We start from the raw sequence: 24807 nt of genomic DNA, 5'->3' as shown, positions 1-24807 counted from the left end.
GGATATAGGAAAATAGATCCTCTGGTGGTGTAACATTTTCAGAGTATGAATATAATTACTGATAAAGAGGAGTGGAAAAGGCCTGCTGATATTTTTGTAGCAAGTAAAAGATCAGATATATGCAGTCTTTCTCTGCATTAAATGACACAGGAATCAAATTCATCACGAGGATGCCATGCCTAGTTGTATAGGTTGCACACTGCTTAACTCTAAGTGTACATTTACATACACAACAGTGTAAATAGCTCCCCCTAAGGTTGTGCAGTGTACAACCTATACAATAGGATTCGTTATGTGCTTCTCACATGCTGAGTGCTGGATACGAAGAGAAATATTAAGATAAATAAAAAAGGCTTCTACTCTGAAGGCAAAGAAGAGAATGATATACAATCACCTCTGTGATGTCTAAGGGGCCCAGGAATTCAGTGAGGAAGAAGAGCCTTGGGAATTGTATTAAATAACGGATAGTTCTATTTTTCAAGTGCCTTTGCCAGCAAACAAATGGAGAGAGAAACACCCAAAACAGATGATATTGAATAATATGGTAACGCAGAAAATTAAACAACCACATAAAATCAAATCTTCACCTTAGGGCCAAGAATCACTGAGTGTAAAGTATATTCAGATGTAGAGAGAAAAGGATTTCATGTGCTTTTTCTAAACCTATAATATATCATATCATAACGCACGAGGCTACAAGATGACTTTGATTTACATTATGTGAAACAAGGGACTTCATCTTTAACTAAACAACAGGATAAAACTATGAGAAATGCACTGCTTATTGTCAAGGGCACTTAGTGTCCATCACACAGCCAATTTCTTCTCACTTAGCAAACAAATGAAGAAGGCGCATGATTTCAAAAAAATACAAGGTCTTTTATCCAAAAGCACTGAAAATACCTTTCAGCACAACTGAGGAATATACTGTCCACAACTGTCCTAATCTTCAGTTCTTCAAGTATAAACTTCCTTCCATAGAACCAAAATCATGTAATAATAATTTCACAATATCCAAAGACTCTAAGGGGTAATGGGGATGGAGATTTGTGTGCTGCCTACATCTCTCATTTTTGGCTCTTGTTGGTTCAGTGCGCCTGAAGTCTGCATCATCGAGTTTCATTATGTGACTTTATGGAAATGATACTGTTAGACTTTGGCAATTGGGAAGGCCAATAAATTCTGCATAAGTTCTGATTTATATTGAAAAAAATGAAATGGAGCCTTTAATTTCCAAGAATGAAGATGCATCTGAGAATAAGTCTCATTGTAGAGTTTTATAGTGCCCTGGGATATACCTATAAATGATTCATTCAGAAATAATTCTATGATTTGAATTAAATTAATATATTTCTGCCATTTTTATATTTTATTAAATTTTCTATCTTACTTGCCAATGGCATTATTTTGAAACCAACTTTCAAAAGTATTGTACATCAGCCAAAAGTATTTCAGTATATACTGACAGGCAAAACTATCATTAATAAAATTAAATGACAAATTAAAGAGTGTTTTTAAGATATATAGACTTGCACTTTCTCTATAATTTCCAAGAGAGATGTGAAAATTACACTAAGAAATCATGAAGTTGACACTTGGAATAACATGTTTTGTGTTTTTGTTACCATGAGCCCACAGCACTAGGTCAGCTTTAAACTATTTACTTCACTGTATCACACAGAACAATTTAGCAAATATATTACTGCAGAAAGATTTGGATTTATGCAAACATTATTCATTTTAGTTGAAAGAAAAATTAATAACTAAGCTAAAATTTCTTCTTCCTGCTGTGCTCATATAACATACAACATTTAATAATAACCGAAGACAAGCATTCATCAGAAACTGGGCTGGTCATGAGTTCCATTTGTCAAATATGGATAAGATCATGGAATCCATGGAGATTAAAATTTTTATTTTTTATAACTTCCTTACAAAGCTAAAGGTACAATAATCTCTATATTTACTCTAACTAAAAAGGGATTTTTATTCAAGTATGCAAATCATTCATTTAGACTTTCCTGACCAAATGATGGTAGGTTACTTTGAGAAAAAACATTCCCTTTAGTGGGTTAATGTTCATGATTAGGGCATTATAAGCAGGGTTGTGGAGAAAAGTGATCCTCCAAATAAATCTTAGCCCCACAAGTGAGTAAAGACAGTATCCATCGATATTTTATATGAGTATATCCTTTGGGACAAGTTCTTTTTTTTTACTATTTCCAATCACAGATTTTTATTCCTATTGCTTTCCAAAAAGCCAAAAGCAATTATTAAGCTCTATTCTAGGTCCTATTTAACAGGGGGTAAAAAATTGAAGTCAAACATGTAGTTCAATTGCATTATGAGCATTTGACAAGAAGGAAGCTTATATTTCTACACATGACAAACACAAGGGCAAACACCCTGTCATTATCCTAAATATACTAAATTTACATTTTTTTCTAAACCTGAAAATTAAGAAAGTTACACAAATATAGAGTAGTCACATAAATTAGGATACGACCATGCAAGAAAATATAAAGTCTGCTCCTCCCTCCCAATGATACAGACCAAATATAAGTGTGCTAATTCCTATTGCTGCTGTAACAAATTACTACAAAGGTAGTGGCTTAAAACCACAGACATGTATTATCTTAAAGCTCTAGAAGTCAAAAGCCAAATATAGGTCTTACTGGGCTAAAAGCAAGGTGTCAATCAAGGCTCATTCCTTCTAGAGGATCTAAGGTAAAATCTGTGTGCTTGCCTTTTCCTGGGATTACACTGGACCTATGCAGACAATCCAGGATAATCTCCTCACCTCGACAGCCTTAACCACAATGGCAAAGTCCCTTTTATGATATAAGAGAACATATTCACAGGTCCTAGGGATTGGAAATGGACATTTTTGGGACAGATTATTCTCCCTTCCATAATGAATGACACAAAAAGATTTGCAAGACATAATATAAAGCTAAAAGAAAACAACAACAAATAGAGAAAACTGTCTAACATGAAACAAGATTCTTTAGACACACATCCACTCAACACTGGTTACCTTTGGAAAACATTCCTCACGCATGTTCGTGCCTTACTTGGAGGGTGTGGGAGAAAGAGAATTACGCTACAATATCTCCTAAAGAACTATTTAAGAACAACGGAAGGTCTGGAAAAGATTTTTAAGGGAAAATATATTATAAAATAATATAAAAAGAGGATTTCAACTCCATGGCTAATATTCGGTTTGTTACACGGAGGGGTGAACGTGCAGTTGTTGACTGTAATATATTTTTTTTAATATATGAAATACATCGCACCATTTTTTTAAGTGAATACTTGTATCAAATTGCTAGGGCAGGCTAGCAACAAGGAAGGTAATGAAGAGCAGTTAGGAGCATTACTTTCAAAGTTTTAAAAAAATACATATAGGTGCAGGAGATTCTTTTTCAGAGTTCTGAAAAGAAAAAAATGGCATTGGAAGTAAGAAATTAATGTTGCAATAGTGGTAGGTCAAGATAAAACGTACACGTAGAATATGCTACACATATTATGAAAACATGTATTTAGCTATACAAACACACAGGAAATAAAACTGGAGAAATATACTTAAATAAGTTAACTCTAATTAGTCCTAGGTAGTCAAATTATAGGCTAATGTTTATTCCTGTATTTCTCAAATTTCTATAATAAAAGTGTTGCATTTTTAGTAAAAGAAAAATACGAATCTGGAATCAAATTATGATTATCATCCCCTTCAGTCTTAGAAGCAGTAAAAAACTACCACTGTGAGGATAAGGAAAAGAGATTTTGTCAGCTGAGACAAAAATAAATAAAAACCCACGGAGGTGAATGCATTCTGGGAATCTAATTGCTCTCTATCAGAGTGGAGGTCAGTATAGGTTAGAAGTTCGAAGTAAGCATACATAATAGCTTATGTGATCACAAGTAATACTACAGATTGGATTTGGCACTACAAATTCTATTTTCAGAAATAATGTAGTACTATGGTAAAATATATTTAAGAAGCTTGTCATGCAAAATTTTTATAAAATATGACATGTTATTCAAGTTAAAAATCAAAAATAAGGTCTACATGTTCCTTGGAAATCCTAATCATCTTCATTAACAGCAACTTGCTACCTTTATTATTTTTACAAAAGCAATTCATAAAAAAATTTTTGGTGAATTAAGTAAACTTTAAGATTTGGCAACATTCAAATAAAGCATGTTTAAAGTCATAAACAAGATAAACTTGAGGATAAGCTGATTTCTTAGAGGACCCCCCCAAATAAAGTGGTTTTAAATACCTACATATTTAATCACATGATTTTCCAAATTTATCCTATCACTCTAAAATATCATTAAGAGAAACTCTACTACAGAAAAGATGTATTTTTTAACAATGTATTCTAAATAAAAAAACAATGTGAAAATTTAGCAGAGAACTAAAAAAAATCTAAGATACAGGAATTAAATTTTAATTACTTAAGTAACTTGAAATTGACTTAGACCTGTATTTTGCTTAGAATCTTTTAGAACAGACTAATGTCATTATATATTTAAAAGCTATTAATTTATTTTTGCCTTCTAAAATCAGTCATTTAGTCGAGAATTAACTTAGATATGAAAATGAGGGGGCCATATTTTTGTACATCTAAAGTTAACTATAGTTTGTAATGGAATAATTTTTAGTGCTCTGTACATAAAGAAAGCTCAAAAATTCACAGGAAAGAGATTGTTATACAGCACAGAAAATGCGTTGAAAACTATGCAGGAGCAAATGCTACTGTTATTCTTTATATGTGAAATTATTTCCTGTCGCTCTTGTCTTTTGTCATAAATACACTATATAAACTCTTGATCGAGAAACTGATACTATGGAGGATTCTTCCAACTAATCAAAGTATCAAATTACCACATTCTTAAAAAAAAAAATATTGGGAGTTACCTTTCACTGGAATGGGCTGTGAACTCTAAGAAATTCAACACCTTGTTTGTTCTGTACCCCATAAAAGAGCATGAGACAAAGAAATTTGCTGCAGAAATACAAACTGGAATCAGAAAGTCTTCATGGGTATTTCAGAAGGACAAAAATATATTTGCCTTGTATCTCCCTCCTTTGTACATGCTGTTCATTCTTTAATATTAGGATCAAAAAGACAATATAATAGGAATTTTAACTGAGCATCTATTATGGGTCAATCACTCTGTTAGGTATACTTGAAAGAAGAAAAAGGAACTGATACTTGTTTTACAATTCTTTGATGTCAGGAATTTTACACATTTATTTTCTCATTTAAATTGAACCTTACCTTGTTCATAAAATTTTACTAGTAATATTTAATATATTAAACTGACCCTATAAAATGTTCTCTATCACTAGAGAATACCTTTACCAATAGAAAGTGATTCTTAAATGTGTCTAAGATAATGTGGAATGCCGTAATAATTTTATAAATAAGGAAAGTGAACTGCAAACGGGGGCTGACAAAACTATCGATTGAAAACATACATTAAATAATAATACAACAAAAGATATTCAGCCACAAAAAAGAATGAAATAATGTCATTTGCAGCAACATGGATAGACCTAGAAAATATTATGCTTAGTGAAGTAAAACAAAGACAAATACTGTATGAGGTCACTAATAAAATCTAATCAAAATAAAAAAGAGACTCAAAAAAACTTATTCACAAAACAGAAAATGACTGAAGACCTCAAAACCAAGCTTTTGGTTACCAAAGGGGAAACACTGTGGGGAGGGATGAACTGGGAGGCTGGGATGAACATACATCCAGTGCTATATAGACAAGAGATAAAACAGCAAGGTCCTACAGTACAGCACAGGGAAATCTACTCAATACTTTGTGAAAACGACATGGAGAAAGAATCTGAAAAGGAATGGATATATGTATACGTGTAACTGATTCACTTTGCTGTACACCTGAAACTAACACAACATGGTAAGTCAACTATATTTCAATACAATTTTTTAAAAAGAAAAATATATATAATTCAGATAGTATATCTTCCATGTTAATAAAATTTTGCACAGGATCTTACATAATTATTTAAGTTTGGCAAAATTATTGAATGTTCACTATATGCACTATAAGAGCATACTATCTTCATAATAATGAGACACAGAGAGGTCAGTAAGTCAAGATTATCATCCAGTGTTTGGATAAACACAGGTCCTATCTATTGGGTCATCTTTTGAGTTTTAAATTTTCTATTTATTATACATGTATATGTATTATATACATATATATACATGTGTACATTCCAGATAAGAATTCTTTCTGAGATACATGTGTTGCAACTATTTTTTCCAATTCTGAGGCTTATCTTTTCATTTACATGTCAATGACGTTTGGACAGGAGGTGGTTTTATTTTTGAAGAAGCCTGGACAATTATTTTTAATAAATTTTTGCTTAATGCTTTTTGAAATTCTAAGAAATCATTGTCCTCCCCATGGTCATAAAGACTTTGTTTTTATTAAAAGCTTTGGAGTTGTAGCTTTCATGTAGCTCTGATGACTCATTATGAACTAACATCACACAAGGGTTAAGCAGGGTTAGATTCATTTTTCACATGGGTATCCAGATGTTCTACAACCATGTGATGAAAAGACAAATTTCTCATCACTAATTTACACTGCTTTTACTGAACGTCATTTAACCAGACATGTGTGAGTATATTTCCGAACCTTTTATTATCTTTATGATAAATTTTGAAATCAGAAAAGGTAAGTCCACCCAATTTGTTCTTTCATAAAACTCTTTCGACTCTAACAGGTCCTTTCCTTTCTGAAACAAATATTGATTTAGACTGTAATTTCTATTTAAAAAAAAAAAAAGCCTGCAGAGATTTTCATTGGGATTACAGTGACTCTAAAATCAATTTGTGGGAAATGGATATCTTGAGAGTATTTTGTCTACCAATGAATAAACCTTTATTTAGCTCTTTAATTGTTCTCAGCAGGACTATGTAGACATCATTTTAGAAGTTTTGCACATATTTTGTTAAACTATTCATAGGATTTTACTGTAAAATTTTCCCAATTGTTCATTTCCACCATATATAAATACAATTTTTCTTCTAAGTTGACTTTAAAGTCTACAGGCTTATAAAATTGAGTTATAAATTCCAGCAATTCTTCTTCTAGATGTCTCAAATTTTTCTTTGTTCCAAGTCATGTCACCTGTAAAATGAGACACTTTTTTTCTTCCTTCCTTATACCTTAAATGTCTCCTTTTTCCTCCCACCGCAGCGTAATATACTAGTTATGATCTTCAGTACAATACTGACAAGAAGTGCTAAGTGTAGACATCCTTGCCTTGCTTCCAGTCTTAAAAAAATTTTTGATTTTCAATATTAATTGTGAGATTAGCCATAGATTTGTGTATGTGTGTATGTATGTGCAAATATACTTTCATAAGTTAAGAAAGCACCCTTAAGAACTCATTATGGATTTTTGTTGATAGCGGTTATTCCCCAGTATATTAGAGCTATCCTTTCATTGTCTTTTGGGCTTTATTTTTTCTGACAGGAAGTCTGTTATCGATCTTAACATTGTTTCCTCTATGTAACGTATCCTTTTTCTCTGGCCAATTCAACAGTTTTTTTTCCTCTATCTGTGGTTTTCACCAATTTTCCTACAATATGCCTACAACTCTAAGTTGTTGTTTTTCATGAAATTTAGCAAAAATTTTTTTACCATTCAATCTTCAAGTAATTTTCTTGCCCATTCTCATTCTCTTTCAAGATTCCAATGACAGCTACATTACTTGGTAAATCCAACATCTAAGCTATCTCAGAGTCAGTTTCTATTGACTACTTTTCTTTGATTATGTGTCACATTTTCACTTGTCTTTGCTTGGTTAATTTTCACTATGTTCCAGACACCCCAGATGATATATTAGAGAGATTCCATATTTTGTCATCTTCTGAAAAGCCCTCTCTCTTGTTTTAGAAAACAGTTCAATTGCTTGCAAGTCACTCTGAATGGAGGTAGGTTAGAATTTATTCTTTGGTAAGGAGGATCTATCAGAAGCTCAAGATGATTCCAAGCCTCCATTAACTGGTGGGACTCAACCTCCAATCTAGCTCTTCTCAAGACCTTACAGGGGCTTGGTTTCAGGCGTAAGGTTAGGACAGGTCAAGAGAGGGCATTTCTCTGGATCATGCCTAATGGGAAGGCATAGCCTCTTTGTTTCCCAGCTAACGGTGACGAGAAATGACAAGGTATTAACAAAGGTTGCTCCACTCTTATGGCCCCATATGCTTAATTTTTCATACTTTTTTAATATCCAAACTTTATAGCGACAGCACTCTGCTAAGTTTGAGGTAGTTTATCATTGTATCTATTTAGACTAGCCTTGCAAAGTCCTCACAGATGATCTGCCAAGGCTTCTTGGCATCTCTCCCTGCATCTTCACCTTTGGTGCCCTCAGCAGGACCACTGTATTCTACCTAGATCTTGGCTTGCTGGACCAGTCAAAAAAATGTCCCCAGGCAACAAGTAGGGTTGGATGGGGGGATCACTTGGTAAATTTTCCTTCTTTCAGAGATTGCACTGCTCATTCTCCAATGACTGAAAGCAATTGCCTCATAAATATATTCCATGTTTATGGCTGTTTACTGCAGAGGTACAGTATAGAGTACACCTACATGCCCAGAAATGGAAGTCCAGTTGTGCTCTTGCATACGGATTTTTTTTCTTTTTCATCAATTACTTGTAAGGAGAATAGTTTTTATTACAGTTCAGCAACAAGAAGTTATCGGGAATTCAACAACTCATTACAGAAAATCATGTTTAAATTTCACCGTGTCGTCCGTGACATGAAATGCCAACATTATTTGTATGACTCGGTCACTGCGCTGTACAGCAGAAACTGGCATAACATTGTAAACAGACTATTCTTTAACTGAAAAAAACAAAAAATACATGGAATCCAAAAAAAAATCAAATTGCTAGTTAACAATTAACTACATTAATTTTTTTTTAGCTCTCAGAAAGATAAACGTATAACTTCAGATACAGAATGCACACAGAGTAAACTGTTACTCATTATCTCTCTTTTTGATATTTATACTCAATGTTGCATTACAAACATTTGTGATCAGCACAGGCATTCATGCGCAGCTCAAAACTAATTAGCTAGAGATGTGATGGAAACTTTTTTCTCAGATGGAACCAGAAAGTCTGTCAATTGCTTAACTTCACATACTGGGTACTTCCTATGGTGAAGACTGAAAAACATGCAGTGAGGTGCATACTTTCCAAATTCCACCAAAACTGACCAGTGCTTTCACTCATCATCAATGATGACAGCTTCACAATAAAAATTGAGGGTAATTTTTTTTTTAATTAACTAACCAAATATATTCAGTCAATGTGCCAGCCAATATGGGGCAGTTCACAAAGCAGTTTTTACAAATTGAGGGAAATGACTAACGCCACTGTGCCAGAAGGTTGCTGGAACACAAAATCTGGAATAAAAAGCATTCAATGAAGGGATTAATAGGATTAACTGCACGACCCTCAAATTAAACATGTCATTTAACTGGCTTTGGAAAACGTACCTTGTTATGAGAATAGCTGCATCCACGGAAGCCATGTCCTCGCCCCAGCTGGTTGACATCTCTAAATGTATATCATTCTTTTTGCCAAACTCCTCATGTTGCCACTTACAAAAACTCTCTAACATTTTCTCTCCATGATGCCCAATATATAGATCTGCCTGCAAAAGAAGGTATTTCACTTCAAGGCAAATTATTCTCAGATACACAGAAAACTGAAAACGAAGGGAACTTCTTGAATTACTAAAGCAGACTGCTGACCACAGGATTAATGAGAATCTGGAAGATACGCAGGATTAATTTTGCCTGAGCTAAAGGATCTTAAAAACTCTGTGAAGGTACCATAATTACAAAATACTATTATAAAATAATAGTATTCTGAAAAAGGAGAAAGGTGCAATGGAATATTAAGAATGTGGAATGTGGGAATTCCATTGTGGCTCAGTGGTAACGAACCTGACTAGTATCCATGAGGATGCAGGTTCGATCTCTGGCCCTGCTCAGTGGGTTAAGCATCCAGTGTTACCGTGAGCTGTGGCGTAGTTCACAAATGCGGCTGGGATCCCACATTGCTGTGGTGTAGGTCAGCAGCTATAGCTTCGATTAGACCCCTAGCCTGAAAACTTCCATATGCCACAGGTGTGGCCCTAAAAATACAAAAAAAAAAAAAAAAAATCGAACTTTTAGATTTAGAAAACTCATTAGTTCTACAATTTAAGAACAAAGGTTCTCCAAAGGGCCAAATACACAGTTTGCAGAATAGTCTAAGTTTTAATTGAATTACAGATAAAGCACACATTTAAAGATGAAAATAAAACCCATTAAAAATGAATTCTTAAAATTGTATTTTGGGACTTCCTGTCTGGCTCAGCCGTTAACAAGCCCAACTAGCATCCATGAGGATGTGGGTTTGATCCTGGCCTGGCTCAGTGGGTGAAAGATCCAGCATTGCCATGAGCTGTGGTGTAGGCCAGCGGATACAGCTCTGATTAGACCCCTGGCCTGGGAACCTCCATATGCTGTGGGTATGGGCCTAAAAAGACAAAAAGACCAAAAAAAAAAAAAAAATACATTTTGCAAAGTTAAAGTTTGTTGTCAGAATCCTTGCGAACTAAGGACATTCCATTTTTGGAATACAATTTAGGTATTAACTAAAACTAAAGGCCAGTTTTACATATACTTTAAATGACTCAGTGGATATTTCTGGATTTTTAAGTCAATAAAAACTAAATCACTAGCATTACCTTTATTTAAAAGTACCTGAACACAACTTCTCACCCACATAACTGAACAAAAAACTCAAAGACTTTCTTACTGGAGTTTCATGGAGCAGAATAAGCTTTATCACACGAAGATTGACCTGCACACCAAGACTCTTGTGTTGGAAAAGGTTAAAAACCTAAAAACAAATAAAAATAAAAATCCTAAAATAAAACTGAAAAACATCTGAATTTTTCTTAAAGCCCAGACATGGGAGACATCTCAATTTATTTGAGCAATTTTATATATGTTTAAATTACTTATTTCTAAATTAGCTTAATAAGCAATAATAACCAATTCATTTTTAGATACCAAGAAATTTAGACCTAGCATTCTGATTACTTAGTGCAGTCTCGATAGTCTAGGCATTTCAATGTGATGCAGAGGAGGCTTTTCATGATACTGAAGAGAAGAATTTTAGTAACTAAATCCCAGAAGTTTTCTTAAGACCACAAAGGGCCAGTGTCCTCCTTTCTTCTGAAAAAGGATCCAGAAAATGTTGTCTGCTTTATGCCACCTCCCAATTTACTCCTTGGAGTTTTTTCTCTCCCCAGACTGACTGCCAAATAGGAGCTGGGTTTTCAAAGCTCCTCCTTTCAATGCTGCCCATGAAGACAAGGCCATTGTTGCTTCATGGTTTCAGAGCATCACTTTAACTGGTTTTCCCAAAACAAGGTATGTGGAGTAACGCTGGAAAGCAACACAAATTTTTCAAATGGTACCTTGATGATTTTTTTGTAAAAATTTAGTGTTTATTTAAATTATAATAGAAAATATAAAACTGGCACACCAAACCCACGCTTTCAGAGAGAGTACTACTTAGAAGAGACTGAAATAGCTAGACTAGGTTAGTCTACCCTACACAATATGCGGGGGGAGTGGTCAGAAGTAGCTGAACCCAGAGAGCAATGACTGAAGCATGAGAAAATCTGTCCAATGAAAAACACAAGTCAAAATAATAGCTAAAAAAATAATAATTTTAGGAGTTCCCATCATGGCACAGCGGAAATGAATCCGACTAGGAACCATGAGGTTGCGGGTTTGATCCCTGGCCTCGCTCAGTGGGTTAAGGATCCGGCGTTGCCATAAGCTGTGGTGTAGGTCACAGACTCAGCTCAGATCTGGCATTGCTGTGGCTCTGGCGTAGGTCAGCAGCTGTAGCTCGATTAGACCCCTGGCCTGGGAACCTCCATATGCCACAGGTGTGGCCCTAAAAGGACAAAAGACAAAGAAAAAAAGTAATTTTCTAAAACATGATATAGTTATCCTTAAATTAGTAGTTCTTATTCTGCCTTATACGGCAACTGGAATCATAAATGGACACTTGGCTTTGGCTTTCATTTTTTTTATTGTCTGCTAAGAACCACTCTTCATCACAACCTTCTAATTATGGCCTAAACAAGGTTAACCCAATAGAGCACGCAGTTAATTCAAAGGATTCCTATGGCCATAAGCACCCATAAAATCCGAGGTATAAATTCTACTTCTACAGTGCAGAAGCTATCAAACAATCTTAGCTACATGTGATTCAGCTAATAGCTGTTAGGAACTGGGTTTTACTCATCAACTAGTATTCTGACATGCAAATTTACATACCTACATAAGAGCTCAGTGGATTACCAACCTCTATTTTTTTTCCATCTCATAATCTATAATAGTACTTTGGGGGGAGCCATGCATTTTAACAAACATAACATTTCTGCTATTTCAATAAACAGCCTTTTAACAACAAGAAGGAAAGAAAGACAGAAAAAAAAGAGATAAAAGAATAACAGAAACTGTTTTGCCACATCAAATTATCTAACAATACGGATTTATTTTTACTAGAAGATGTGCATTATTATTCTGATAACTCGAGATGGTTCTATTTTGCATACCTAAAATATATTTTTACTGGTGTCAATAAAAGAAAGGAATAATAATGAGTTAATTTTTAAAGAACTTCATTATACTCACACATTTCTTCCTTAGAGTTTTCTTGAAAAAATTCCAAGCGCACTTTAAAGTTTGCCTACCATATTTAAGATGGTTAGAATGAATCTCCTGGCTGCATCTGCTCCATGATAGGAAACCATTGCTGGGTCTGCAACCACTACAGTCTCTATGTTGTATTCTTGAGGTAATTTGTATGAATATCGTTTCCTTCTTCCACTTTCAGTTATTTTTTTAGATCTAGGTCTTCCTTTATCTGCAACAGAGAAATGAATTTTCAAATGTGCCTCCATCTTGGCAAAGCAAATACAAAATTTCCATTTCTTCAATAATTGAAAGCAAAGTTTATACTAACATGTGCTGATGATACGATGGGAAGCAAAATCAAATTCCCTGCACAAAAGGAATCTAAATAAGCATTTGGCTTTGGAGTATGACTTGGAATCGGACAGGCTAGACCTCAACCATGTGTTAACTCTGCCACTTGGGAACATAATATCACTCAGCCAGCCTTGGCTTCCTCACCTTTAAAATGAATAATGGTATCGCCTGCTTTCTAGAGTTGTAGATGGATTGTTAAAAGGTCACATTAGCAAAATTTTTAGCACAGAGATTCATACAACTAAAATAACTCCATGAATACAATACATCATGATTTTCGTTGTGAAACCAGCAGCAAGGTAAAGGTCTGCTTCCAAGAAATGCCTAGAACGACCGTCCCATACATCCTAACGTCAGGCAGGTGCCCCTAATTACTCAAACTATGCATGGGTTACAAAAGAATTGGTTCAGCCTTCCATCAGGATCATAGAGAAGTTATGACCTCAGGGCAGTAGATTGCTCAAACAAAGCGAAATAAAAGCAGGAACTACAAATAAACATATTTATAAATTTAACTGCATAAAAACGTAACATTTCTGTTTATGAAAATATGCCACAATCAAGAGGACAGGAAGGCAGTCAAGTGGGAGCAGACATTTACAATATGTTTTCATAATAAATAGCTACTCTAAATCAAATCCCCAAGTGAAAAATTGGCAGTCAATCTGAACAACCCTTTCTCACAAAAAGGAGATCAAAATGGCTAATTAGCATATGAAAAAGGGGCTCAATCTCATTAGTCTTCAGGGAAATGCAAATTAAACTGAAACAAGTTCAATTAATTAAAACCCCTAGAAAGGCTAAAATAGAGAGATGATTACATAAGTGCTGGCAAGAACGTGAGGACAACTGGAAGGCCTATACGCGTAGAAGCTGGGAGCTTAAACTAGAATAAACACTTTGGAAAATTGGTTGATGGTATCCACTAAAGTAGAACAACTGCACACTCAATGATCAACAAAGTAACTCATCAAAAATGCATGTGAATCACATGTAAAAATTAATCATAGCAGCACTACTCTTAAAAGTTTAACTGGCCATCAGCAGTATAATGGATAAAGAATCTTTGGCCCATTTATAAAATGGAACGCAATACAGCATTGAAAATGAACCAACTACCTCAATGAGTGAAAAATGGATGAGCCTCACAAACACACTGCCGAGCAAAACAAGCCAGTTAAAAAAGAGTAGGTGGTGGATGAAACATGAAAAACTGGGAAGACAAGATGTTAAAAGAAGAGCGACCATCTTAGAGTAAGAGAAATGAGTGTGGAAGGGCAGGCACGAGAGGCACATCTATGGTGGTGATATTTTCTATATTCTGATCTGAGTGGTAACTACATAGTTATGTTCATTTGGGGAAAATGCAGCAGTTGGGCACATAATTTGTGCAACTTTCCATATGCATGTAGGGTATTAGTAATGCATTTAGGATTTTAACAGCTTTATTGAGGTTAATTACAGGCCATAACATGTGTCACATCTAAGTGTATAATTCAATTACTTTTAACAAATTTCTACAGTTGTACAACCATCTCCACAATGCATTGTTAAATCAGTTATCTGCTATTCCTCTCCTTGCCATTTACCAAAATTTTGTTGATGTCACAAATTGCTATCACTATTGTCCTAAATTTGTACTTGTTGGCTGATATCTTTAACTATTTTTAACTATTTTACTGGAGTCTCCAGTAATAAAAATGTGCTTAGCAGAATCCCATGGATATAAACATGTGTCCAATTAGTCATGATTTTGTGGACGTCTCTAACTTTGGGTTGAATCTGAAGGTATGTATTCTCATAGTTCTAGTCTATTAAATTGGTTTCTGATAAATTCCTTTTCTTGAGTCTTGTTCCAGGTACTTTGACTTTGGCTTGTCAATTCAACTCAATTCTATTTTAATAACTACCTATTCCACCTTACTTGTCCTCTAATGGAATTCCATGATGCCAGGATTCGTTTATCTCTTGAATTCTTGAACTACTGAGTCCCTTTTCTTACCAACTTCTAGCCCCAAATGAATTAGCTCTGACCTCTAACCTGAACGAGATCCCACCATGATTGCTGGAAACTTCATTGTCTCAGATATCTCCATAAATCCCAGATTTTCATCTTTCTCACAGAGCCACTGACTAAAAATGTATTTAGCAAGTGAAGTTTTATCCAAGTATCAAGTAGAGTCAGTTAACTAAGTTAACTAACATATTATGAAAATTAAAAAAAAACTCATTTAATGAAAATAAGCATTCTATCACAAAGTAAGAAAATGCAAAAGGACAAAAACAACCATAGCCATCCCCAAAAGAATCACTTTAGTTAAAGGTAAACTTTATGATTCCATATTTAATATCAGCAGTTAATACCAAAGATCTTGATGAAGTACAACGTAAGAAATTGGTTTTATTATTATCTTGAGATCTACAACAGGAATGAATTTTATAATTTTTCTAACTGTAATTTCAACCCTATTTATGGTTATATATTAAATAGGGGACATTCCCACAAGTATATGAAAATCTCTTGTCAGGGTCAACACCTAATAAACATCACTGGGGAGGAAGATTGAGAGACAAACAGGTGGACAGATCTGTCAGCTCTCCTAGATGGATTTATCATTGACCCTCTATGTAAAAATCATGCAGTGTAGGAATAGAAAGGATGAGATGAGAGGAAACTATTAGAAAGGAGACATCATCCTCAATAACATTAGCCAGACTTGAAGAAAAAGGAAGCAGTTAGAACTACTCTTTGTCATTGCTGTTGTTGTTTGTTTTATGAGTGGGATAACTATGATCCAGTAGATAGGAGGGAGTATCAGCAGAAGATTTTGGGAGGCAACATAATGGGTCCAGCTGTAGATATATCAAGTCTCAGGTGCCCGAGAGAAATCTGGGTAGATGGCAGGTAAACACCTGACAGGCCAGGAGAGGCTGAAATGGCACTAGGGTTTGGAACTTAACAATGTGTAAGTGAAGCTGAACCCATGGATTTGGATTCTAAACCCCTGAAAAGCAAGCGGCATGAGGAGTAGAAAGAAGAGGAGGAAGTCCTGGGAAATGCTTACATTTAGGAGATGTACATCTGGAAGAAGACATGCCCACGGAGGAAACAGAGACAGAAGAAAAAGAGAGTTAATATGAGGTAGTTATAACACGTGGGGCTTTTCAACTATACCAAGAGTAATAAATTGGGTTTCCTGGTGGCTCAGAGGGTGAAGGATCCAGTGTCATTAGTGCTGGGCTCAGGTTGCTGCTATGGCGTGGATTCCATCTCTGGCCTAGGAACATCCCCATGCTGTGGGTGCAGCCAAAAAAAACAAAACCAACAACAACAAACAGAGTGATTAAATACACCATGTAAGGGAAAGAAGAAAAATTTGTTACCTTTATTGTCCCAGCTAATCATAGCTGTGTTCGCCCCAAACTGTCAGTGTGCTATATCCTTATCTGCATATTATACGTAAATAGACTCTTTGGAGCATTCCAGGTTTCTTAAGAATCTCAATTTCATGGTCGTATGATTCCATCATATAAGTTAGCCACTGTGTGTGAGGGTCATGCATACTGAAGTCATTTTTTTATTAAACTGCTTCCTTTGATGTCTTTATTGTCGACATCAACCATGCTGAGCTCATTCTTCATCTCCTCAATCTTGAGACCATTTTCTACCCATATGCATGTTGTAAAAACAAAGAGAGTAGGTAGGGTTCATACTACACACTTCCCATTCATGAAGAAGTGGTTAAATGTGGCTTCACCAGGGCTCAACATGTGCTCCCCATAAGACTCCACACACTGACAATAATCTCCACAACAGTGACGGAGGGAACCTGGAAACGATTTCAGGAGTGCTCAGCCTAAGTTATCTTTAAGAACAGAGATGATCTCTGTATCTTGCCCAATAGACCCGGCTTCTGCAATATGAATCCCATTCTTGTTCACACAGAGTTCTACACATACTCACAAGTTTATACAAAATGTTAGGGAATATATATTGCATGATACTGTCAACTTGCCTGCTTACAATCTTCAAAGACCACATTCTGCCTTCCAGATAAAGTCCTTACTACCAGGGTACCCAAGTCCCCTCAGGATCTCATCCGTGACTACTTTTCCAAGCTTGGATTGCGAGTCCACACTGCAGACACTGGCTTCAGCTCCCCTAGTTGATGCTTTCTCCTGCCTTTATACTTTTGTATGTATTGCTCCTTCTGCCTGAAATGCTCTTGCCCCGTTTAACCACACTCACTAAATGTCCACATGTTTTTCATTTTCATACAGTATAATTTTGATAACAGCCCTGAGATTGGAGTACCACTCTACTCATTTCGTATATTGTAAATGGAGCTTTGGAGAGATCAAAGAGGTTTGCCAAAGTGACACAAGTAGGAAGGGGAAGCATGAGAATGTGAATACAGGCAGTCACACCCTAAAGCCCATTTTCTTAATCTGCACACTCTGTTCCCCTTCCTCCCTATGGTCTGGTTAAGTTTTACTTGATCCTTGCAGCTCAACATCTCAATATCAGAAGCTTAGGGTCTTGCATATTTAGTGTGTCATAGCTCTTATCAAACCATATTACAATTACTCACTAGTCTAAAATAATACATCGGTCACCTCTTGAGAATAAGAGCTGTGTCATTCAGCTCTATATCCTTGTAAGATGACGGTCTTGTTTATATTGCAAATAAAGAAGGTTTAAACATTCAAGGGAAGTGAAGCAGCATATCTAGAATGAGACCCAGGGCCTCTGACTCTCAACATCATATGCCTTTGTTGCCTCTATATTATCTTTTACCAACGGAACACAACAAAGGCATCCTCAACTATGACGGTGCCTTTTTAGAAAAAAATATTTACGTAATCAATGCCTATAAACATAATACATTTAATACATTGAAATAAGGCAAAGACCACATTGAATACAAGTAAACTTAGCCACTGTGCAAAGGCAAATACTGCAACATCACCCAAATCTGAATCTAACATGTTAATACATTAGCTTATGATAAGAAGGAACAAACTTTAATTAGAGATACCAGTATAAGAACTGAGTATTTCATTTCATGGATTGCTAATTTTAAAATGTTTTTTAAACTTCTATAGCCTTCCAAAGCAACAAAAATAGCCAAGTTCAATAAAGCACTCAATTAAAGGTAGCTGAGCGCTCCTTGCATGCAAGTGCTTAATGCACACAGGTCAATTAGCGTATAACAGTCACGCCTTCAAAAAAATTAGAAACTTTATGAATATCTGCCAAACACGAACTGTGTATTTATGCTTTACCGACCTATCAAAATTAAGGATTTTCTGCAGCCCTTTCCTCTGTGCATAATGGCACACAAACCCTGACTGCCGTCGTCCGTGTACCTGAGTAATCAGAACAGCTGGAACTTACTATGATTTGAAAGTTGAACAGTAGATTTTCAGTATACTCACACAAGGCAATCTCCTTAAACAGACTAAATCCAACTTGTTGCTGCGATCGTTTCATGATATAAAAACTTTAATTTTGCTTGTTTGTACTATGACTTTTGTTTAGCTGTATTTTACCTCCTTTGTGTCTACAGTTCTTAGAATAGAGAAGAAGGATGTGACTGATTTAAATTGACATGATCATGTACGTGGAGTAATGTGACATAGAGACAGATTCACTTAACTACTTTTGAAGATGATTTCCATACAGACAGATATCATGAGCTTTCACAAAAGCAAACAGAAATCACAGGTTACTTCGAGATATATATCTCTAAACAGAAACATACTGAAATTCTTTCTCAATCTGAGCATCCTAGACAATTGACATGAACATGCTAGGGCCCCTGCAAGTGTTCCTTATTATCACAATTTATATACCTAAACCAGACTTGAATGCCATAACCAATTTTAGAATTGCTATCTTGGCACTGACTACAGTGACACGTAATTTTAAATCTCCAAGTCAAATTTTAAGTCTTAACACCAAAAATTCAATAAATTCATATTTCCTCGGATTCTAAATGGAAATATTTCTCCTATCAGTGAATAGTCACTGAAATGTCTGGGAAACCGCTGAATGCTGGCTATGACTTTCAGGTCCTACTTATGTAACAGAAATCATTCATTTTCCTTACTGTTCTTGCTAATGCCACAGATCTCTGCCAGAGGAAGTGAGGAAGTGTACAAACAGTCACTCCATTTTATTTCTGTGAAAAATTGGCAGAGAAACAGAGACTAGGATTTGATGGTCTGGAATGTTTATGAGCCTCTGCAACTTGCAGATTTAAGGTATTGTGGTACTGAGAATAAAATTCAAAGAAGTAAATCTTGAGTCTTCTTCCTACTCCTCTGCTAATTTTAACCTTCGAGATGATTTTTACTTGAGTCAAATTTTTTAAAAAAGAAACAGAAAGAAGCAGAAGATACTTCCAGTTAAAGTAAAGAGATACCTAGGATGTTCTCATAGAGGTGGACTGAAATAAGACCATGAGCTCACAGGATTCAGTTTCAGGGGATATGGAATTCTCTATGTCATTTCTATTCCAGTGAGGTGAACAGAATCCCCTAAGGAACACTTCACAATTCAAGAGAGTTAGCAAGCATGTAATATATTAATATCTGAAGTCCTTTTGAGTTTCTATATATATATTTTTTGGTCTTTTTTTTTTTTTGGTCTTTTTAGGGCTTCACTCACGGCATGTGGAGATTCCCAGGCTAGGGGTCTAATCAATAGGAGCTGTTGCCACCAGCCTATGCCAGAGCCACAGCAACACCAGATCCGAGCTGCCTCTGTGACCTACACCACAGCTCAGGGCAACACCGGATCCTTAACCCACTGAGTAGGGCCAGGGATCGAACCCGCAACCTCATGATTCCTAGTCAGATTCGTTTTCTGCTGTGCCATGACGGGAACTCCCTTGAGGTTCTGTTTTTTGATATTAAAATGCACTACTTCACAGAAAACTGAAAGAGAAGTCTAAAAAAAAATGTAACTGTCATTAACCAAGAGAGATTCCACATTCAAAAAGATAAAGCTGGTGGACAGAGGGACAGAAAGAAAGACGAGAAGGGAGGAAGGGAGAATGTTTTAAAGGATTCATCTCACATTGCATATGTAGTTAAATCCTTTCAAAAGGCATTACCTGAAATGATACCACAGTAATGACTGTGAGAAGCTGACTTCTCTGTGACTTTTTCCTCCATGGACCTTTTCTGCCTATATACACGGTGTGGGTGACCCGTTATGGCCATTGTATCATTGAGTGGTTCAATAAATATGAAGTCCTCATTGAGCTGTATAAATCCCATCTGGAATATATAACACAGAAAGATATGTATGAAATACCATTCAAATAAGTTACTTCCTAGGTTCTCCCACTCACGCACACTCTGCTTTCATATATTGCATACATTTTTCTAGTGAAGCTATTTTAACAATCCCACTACTAAGGGAGCTCTCGTCCCATTTTATTACTTCATCTTTATGTACTTTATTGCCCTAGCATAAACTTCATTTAGTTAGTCTTAGCCTGTGTGGGTGGGAGGCTAGATGCCAGCAACAGATGCACAGTAAAAACTCTGGCATGTTAAAGACTCACTTTGGGAGACCCATGGGGTCCCTCACATGAACAGCACGTACAGAAGAGCAAGAGTTTTTAATTGCATGCACCACACCGTCCAACGTTTTGACAGTCGTTATTTAATAAAGTAATTCGTGTAACATATCACAGTAAATGTAGGATACATAGCATAAAGTTATTATAGAAAATATTCTTAAGTCCTCTGCAAAACATTTTTTAAAACCTTTGAACAATAAGTCACAGGGAGAAAAACGAAGCATCACTTACACAAACACGCTGAATTGCAGACAAGGCTGCAATTTTTAAGTTAGCCAGTTATAGAAAGATGGTTAAAAACTGTAAAATATGGTTATGACCAACAGAAAGAACTTATTAAGTAGTAGGTATTCTTTTCTTATCTTGAAGCTAAGCCTAGTCATTTCGTCCCTTCCTTTTTGTGGAATATACATTTGCATTATAACTAGGAAAATATTTTTTATGGAAGGATATATGACTTGATCTTTTAAATTTTCATTATTTTCCCCTACTATAATATATATAACTTGATTATTTTTACTGTTAACTCTTTGGTAATGATTTTTGAGGAACTAATCCCCTAGAGCCTGCAGTAGTCACACCCAATATGCTAATATCAAAATTTAAAAATACTATTTTGCATTAACAAAATGAAAATTAAGTAGAGTTCAGTAAGATTCACAAATAATTAGCATAGCAATATAATTATTTCTTCAGATACAGTAACTCGCTCAAACTGAGTATTTTTTTTAAATCTACACTAAAAAAATATCTTTTCCCTACAAGTACAGAGGAGGTGCTTTTTTTTGCTTTTCAGGGCCGAACCTTCAAATATGAAAGTTCCCAAACTAGGGGTCTAATTAGAGCTTCAGCTGCCAGCCTAAGCCACAGCCAGAGCAACACAGATCCGAGCTGTGTCTGTGACCTACAGCACAGCTCAGGGAAACACCAGATCCCTAACCCACTTAGCAAGGCCAGGGATTGAACCTGCACCCGCATGGATACTAGTCAGGTTTGTTACCGTTGAGCCATAATGGGAACTCCTAGAAGAGGTTTTTTGTTTTGTTTTGTTTGAATTACTAAAGTGTACTGCATCTTCTATATGGGAAGACCAGGTGATTGCAAACATTTTATTCTATACAGAATTGGTATTAAGAATAAATCTAAAAATCCTCATCAATTTCATTTTATTGAAGTTTTTACTTCACTAATAAAATTCTCAAGTACTAAAATAGCACTTCCACCACCTCCGTTTGTTTCTTTCCACTCCTTTTCTCTCTCTCTCTCTCCCTTTCTTTTTCACCCACACACACACAAAAACACACCATTGGTCAGTGGGGATGATGCAAAAAAAAGATTTATTCTAATGATGCTTTTAAAATATCAAGCTGTTTTTGTGTAATTCTAATATGACTTCCAATGAGTTATTTTGTTTTCCATACATGTTTTCATTCTCTTAAATATGAAAGCAGCTTAAATTTTAAAGTAATTACATGAATCCCCAAATTTTTAGCTAGAGCCTGATTTGATGGGAATAAAAGAGAATATCAAATGTTTAGATATTTTTAAATTAATCACTAAAGATATAATACATCTTTAATTATTAAAGATGTATCATTATTTCATGGATGGAGTAAAGGAGAATTGAGGATAAGTGAGTATTATTTGTCATTGGTCCAGACTGTGAAACTATGATATGTTTCTCTTGTGTTATTTATGAGTTTGTTTCTGAGGTTCAGTAGCATTCAGGGCCTCTGATAAAACCAAATGTGACTGATGATTAAAATATTACTTGTTATGATGCCCAGTTTCCCTGAACCAAAAATTTGCAATCTGATATATTCTTTGAATAGGTTATAAGCATGGTAAGATTTGTAACAATAAGCCCTATAAAATTTAATTGCATACTATCATATAAAATTTAATGACCTCAAGAACAGATTATCTGGATTTAAGATTATTTGGGTTCATAAACCACTACTAGCAAGTAACTGTGAGAAAGCTGTGGCACCTTTACACAACACGTACACAAGGTTGTTTGGAAGATTTTCTAAAAGCGTTGTTTCTTTTAAGCTTGCGAAATGCTCCTATCACAGAATCTGATAATGAGTAAACCGTTTGATAAATGCTCATCATAATTTTTATTTTATTAACAAGGATAACATAATAAATAATAGCAGCCAAACATTTGAAAGTGGAATTATAAGCTCAGAGAACCCCAAGAATTAAAATTTATCCATCTCTGTATCTCCATTTTGGCATATTAAATGCTGTCTGAGATAAATGTGGGTGTTTTAGTTCTGATTTGGAAACTTCTTCGTGACACAGACCTCTGTTGTGTTAGGATAGTATCTATACACATTTTTAAAAACAGGAAGGCCAGTTTTAAAAAGGAAAGAAATGTTGAAATAATTATAGATGATGACTCATTCATTCAATACATATTTACTGTGTGACCACCGTGCTCCAGACTCAGTTCACTCCAGGGCATAATTTAGCATCAGGGTTCAGGCTCCCTTCAGGGAAAGTTTTTCTACCTGAGACCAGGACAATATCGTGTAGCACAGGCAGTGCATTAGCTTGAGTGGGTATCTTTCAGGCAGAACTGCAGGATATTTTGAGGTTTTTCTGGGTCCCTACAAAGTGCTCACTTATTCCAACAAAATGGATTGTTTTCTCTGTGCTGTGAATTTACAAGCCATGTTGTTGAACTCAAATCCATATTCACTTCTCTTTACAAGGGCGCCTATGCTTGACAGTCCACACCAGGCAGCACTCACTTCTGTACAAATACTGTCCTTTCAATTTCAAAAGGAAAGAAAACTAATTAGTGGTGAATGAACATAGCACAGTACATTCTCTAAAATAAATGCAAACTGCATAAGCAATTTCTCCACTCTTTGCCCTTTTTAGATTTTGCAAAATGTCTGAACACTTTCGAGACATTTCATGCAAACATTTGGAAACAAAAGTAATTTAAAAGTTTTCCCTATCTTGTTTCTGTCACCACGTGCATTTTCTCATATGGTGGCATCTACTAGGTTGTCACTGAATGTTATTCTTTGACTTGGCAATTTAGCACACATTTCCATATTGTGCAAATACCACTGCTTATAGGAAAAAAGTTCTTAATGGTTCTGATTTTTTTTTCTTTTTCTTTTTTTTTTTTTTTTTGCTTTTTAGGGCTGCAACAGTGGCATGTGGAAGTTCCCAGGCTAGCGGTCTAATCAGAGCTGTAACCACCACCTACACCACAGCCACAGCCATGCCAGCTCTGAGCTGCATCTGCAACCTACAACCACAGCTCACACCAACGTCGGATCCTTAACCCACTGAGAGAGGCCAGGGATCCAACCTGTGTCCTCATGGGTACTAGTTAGATTCTTTTCTGCTGAGCCACAATGGGAACTCCTGATGCTTCACTTTCTATTTAGATGCCTCTGTGCTTTTTAAACAACAAACACTGGGAGTTCCCGTCGTGGCGCAGTGGTTAACGAATCCGACTAGGAACCATGAGGTTGCGGGTTCAGTCCCTGCCCTTGCTCAGTGGGTTAACCATCCGGCATTGCCATGAGCTGTGGTGTAGGTTGCAGACGCGGCTCGGATCCAGCGTTGCTGTGGCTCTGGCATAGGCCAGTGGCTGCAGCTCCGATTCGACCCCTAGCCTGGGAACCTCCATATGCCGCGGGAGAGGCCCAAAGAAATAGCAAAAAGACAAAAAAAAAAAAAACAAACACTGGAGTCTCCACACAGGTGTACTGACATTGCCACTAGCTCCTGCCACAGCATGAAATTTGATTCGGCCAGTGTGCATGGATTTTTACATATCGTTGCTACAATGCACCAAATATAAATGTTTCATTAGCTCAAATTCAAATTAACTATTAGATCTTTTAAAGTCCTAATGTAAGCATCAATGAAAAAAATGCCAAAAAATGAGAAAGTAACATGGTGCTCTCCAATCTTGTTGCCATTCCTACAAGCTTAACAACTTCACTGCCATTTCTTTCTTTCTTTTTTTTTTTTTTTGCCTTTTCTAGGGCCACTTCCACAGCATATGGAGGTTCCCAGGCTAGGGGTCTAATCGGAGCTGT

General features: G+C 35.8%; 1 protein-coding gene across 13 annotated transcripts in view; it reads right to left on the bottom strand.

Moving 5' to 3' along the window:
* The window catches only part of ADAMTS19 (ADAM metallopeptidase with thrombospondin type 1 motif 19), a 467308-nt gene that overhangs the window by 189872 nt on the left and 252629 nt on the right, over positions 1-24807 (bottom strand). For 9 of the 13 annotated variants that reach the window (XR_014838760.1, XR_014838761.1, XM_085014505.1 and 6 more), the window contains 4 exons: positions 20261-20426; positions 12842-13014; positions 10882-10965; positions 9570-9727 (listed from right to left, as the gene is read on the bottom strand). Coding sequence is in view for 11 of the 13 variants with exons in the window: in XM_085014505.1 (XP_084870631.1) it covers positions 9570-9727; positions 10882-10965; positions 12842-13014; positions 20261-20426 (581 nt within the window). In the remaining 2 variants the exon portion in view is untranslated. Of the gene's footprint in view, positions 1-9569; positions 9728-10881; positions 10966-12782; positions 13015-20260; positions 20427-24807 lie in introns of all 13 variants that reach the window. The other 4 variants (XM_085014506.1, XM_085014507.1, XM_085014502.1 and 1 more) reach the window with 3 other exon arrangements.

Source organism: Sus scrofa, chromosome 2 (genome assembly GCF_054392235.1).
Source record: "Sus scrofa isolate SSC_HxYL_T2T_F1_AM1 chromosome 2, Sscrofa_HxYL_maternal_Yorkshire_Landrace_v2.0, whole genome shotgun sequence".
Lineage (NCBI taxonomy): Eukaryota > Metazoa > Chordata > Mammalia > Artiodactyla > Suidae > Sus > Sus scrofa.
The sequence above is the reverse complement of the archived record's forward strand: the minus strand, read 5'-3'. Positions and strand labels throughout refer to the sequence as shown.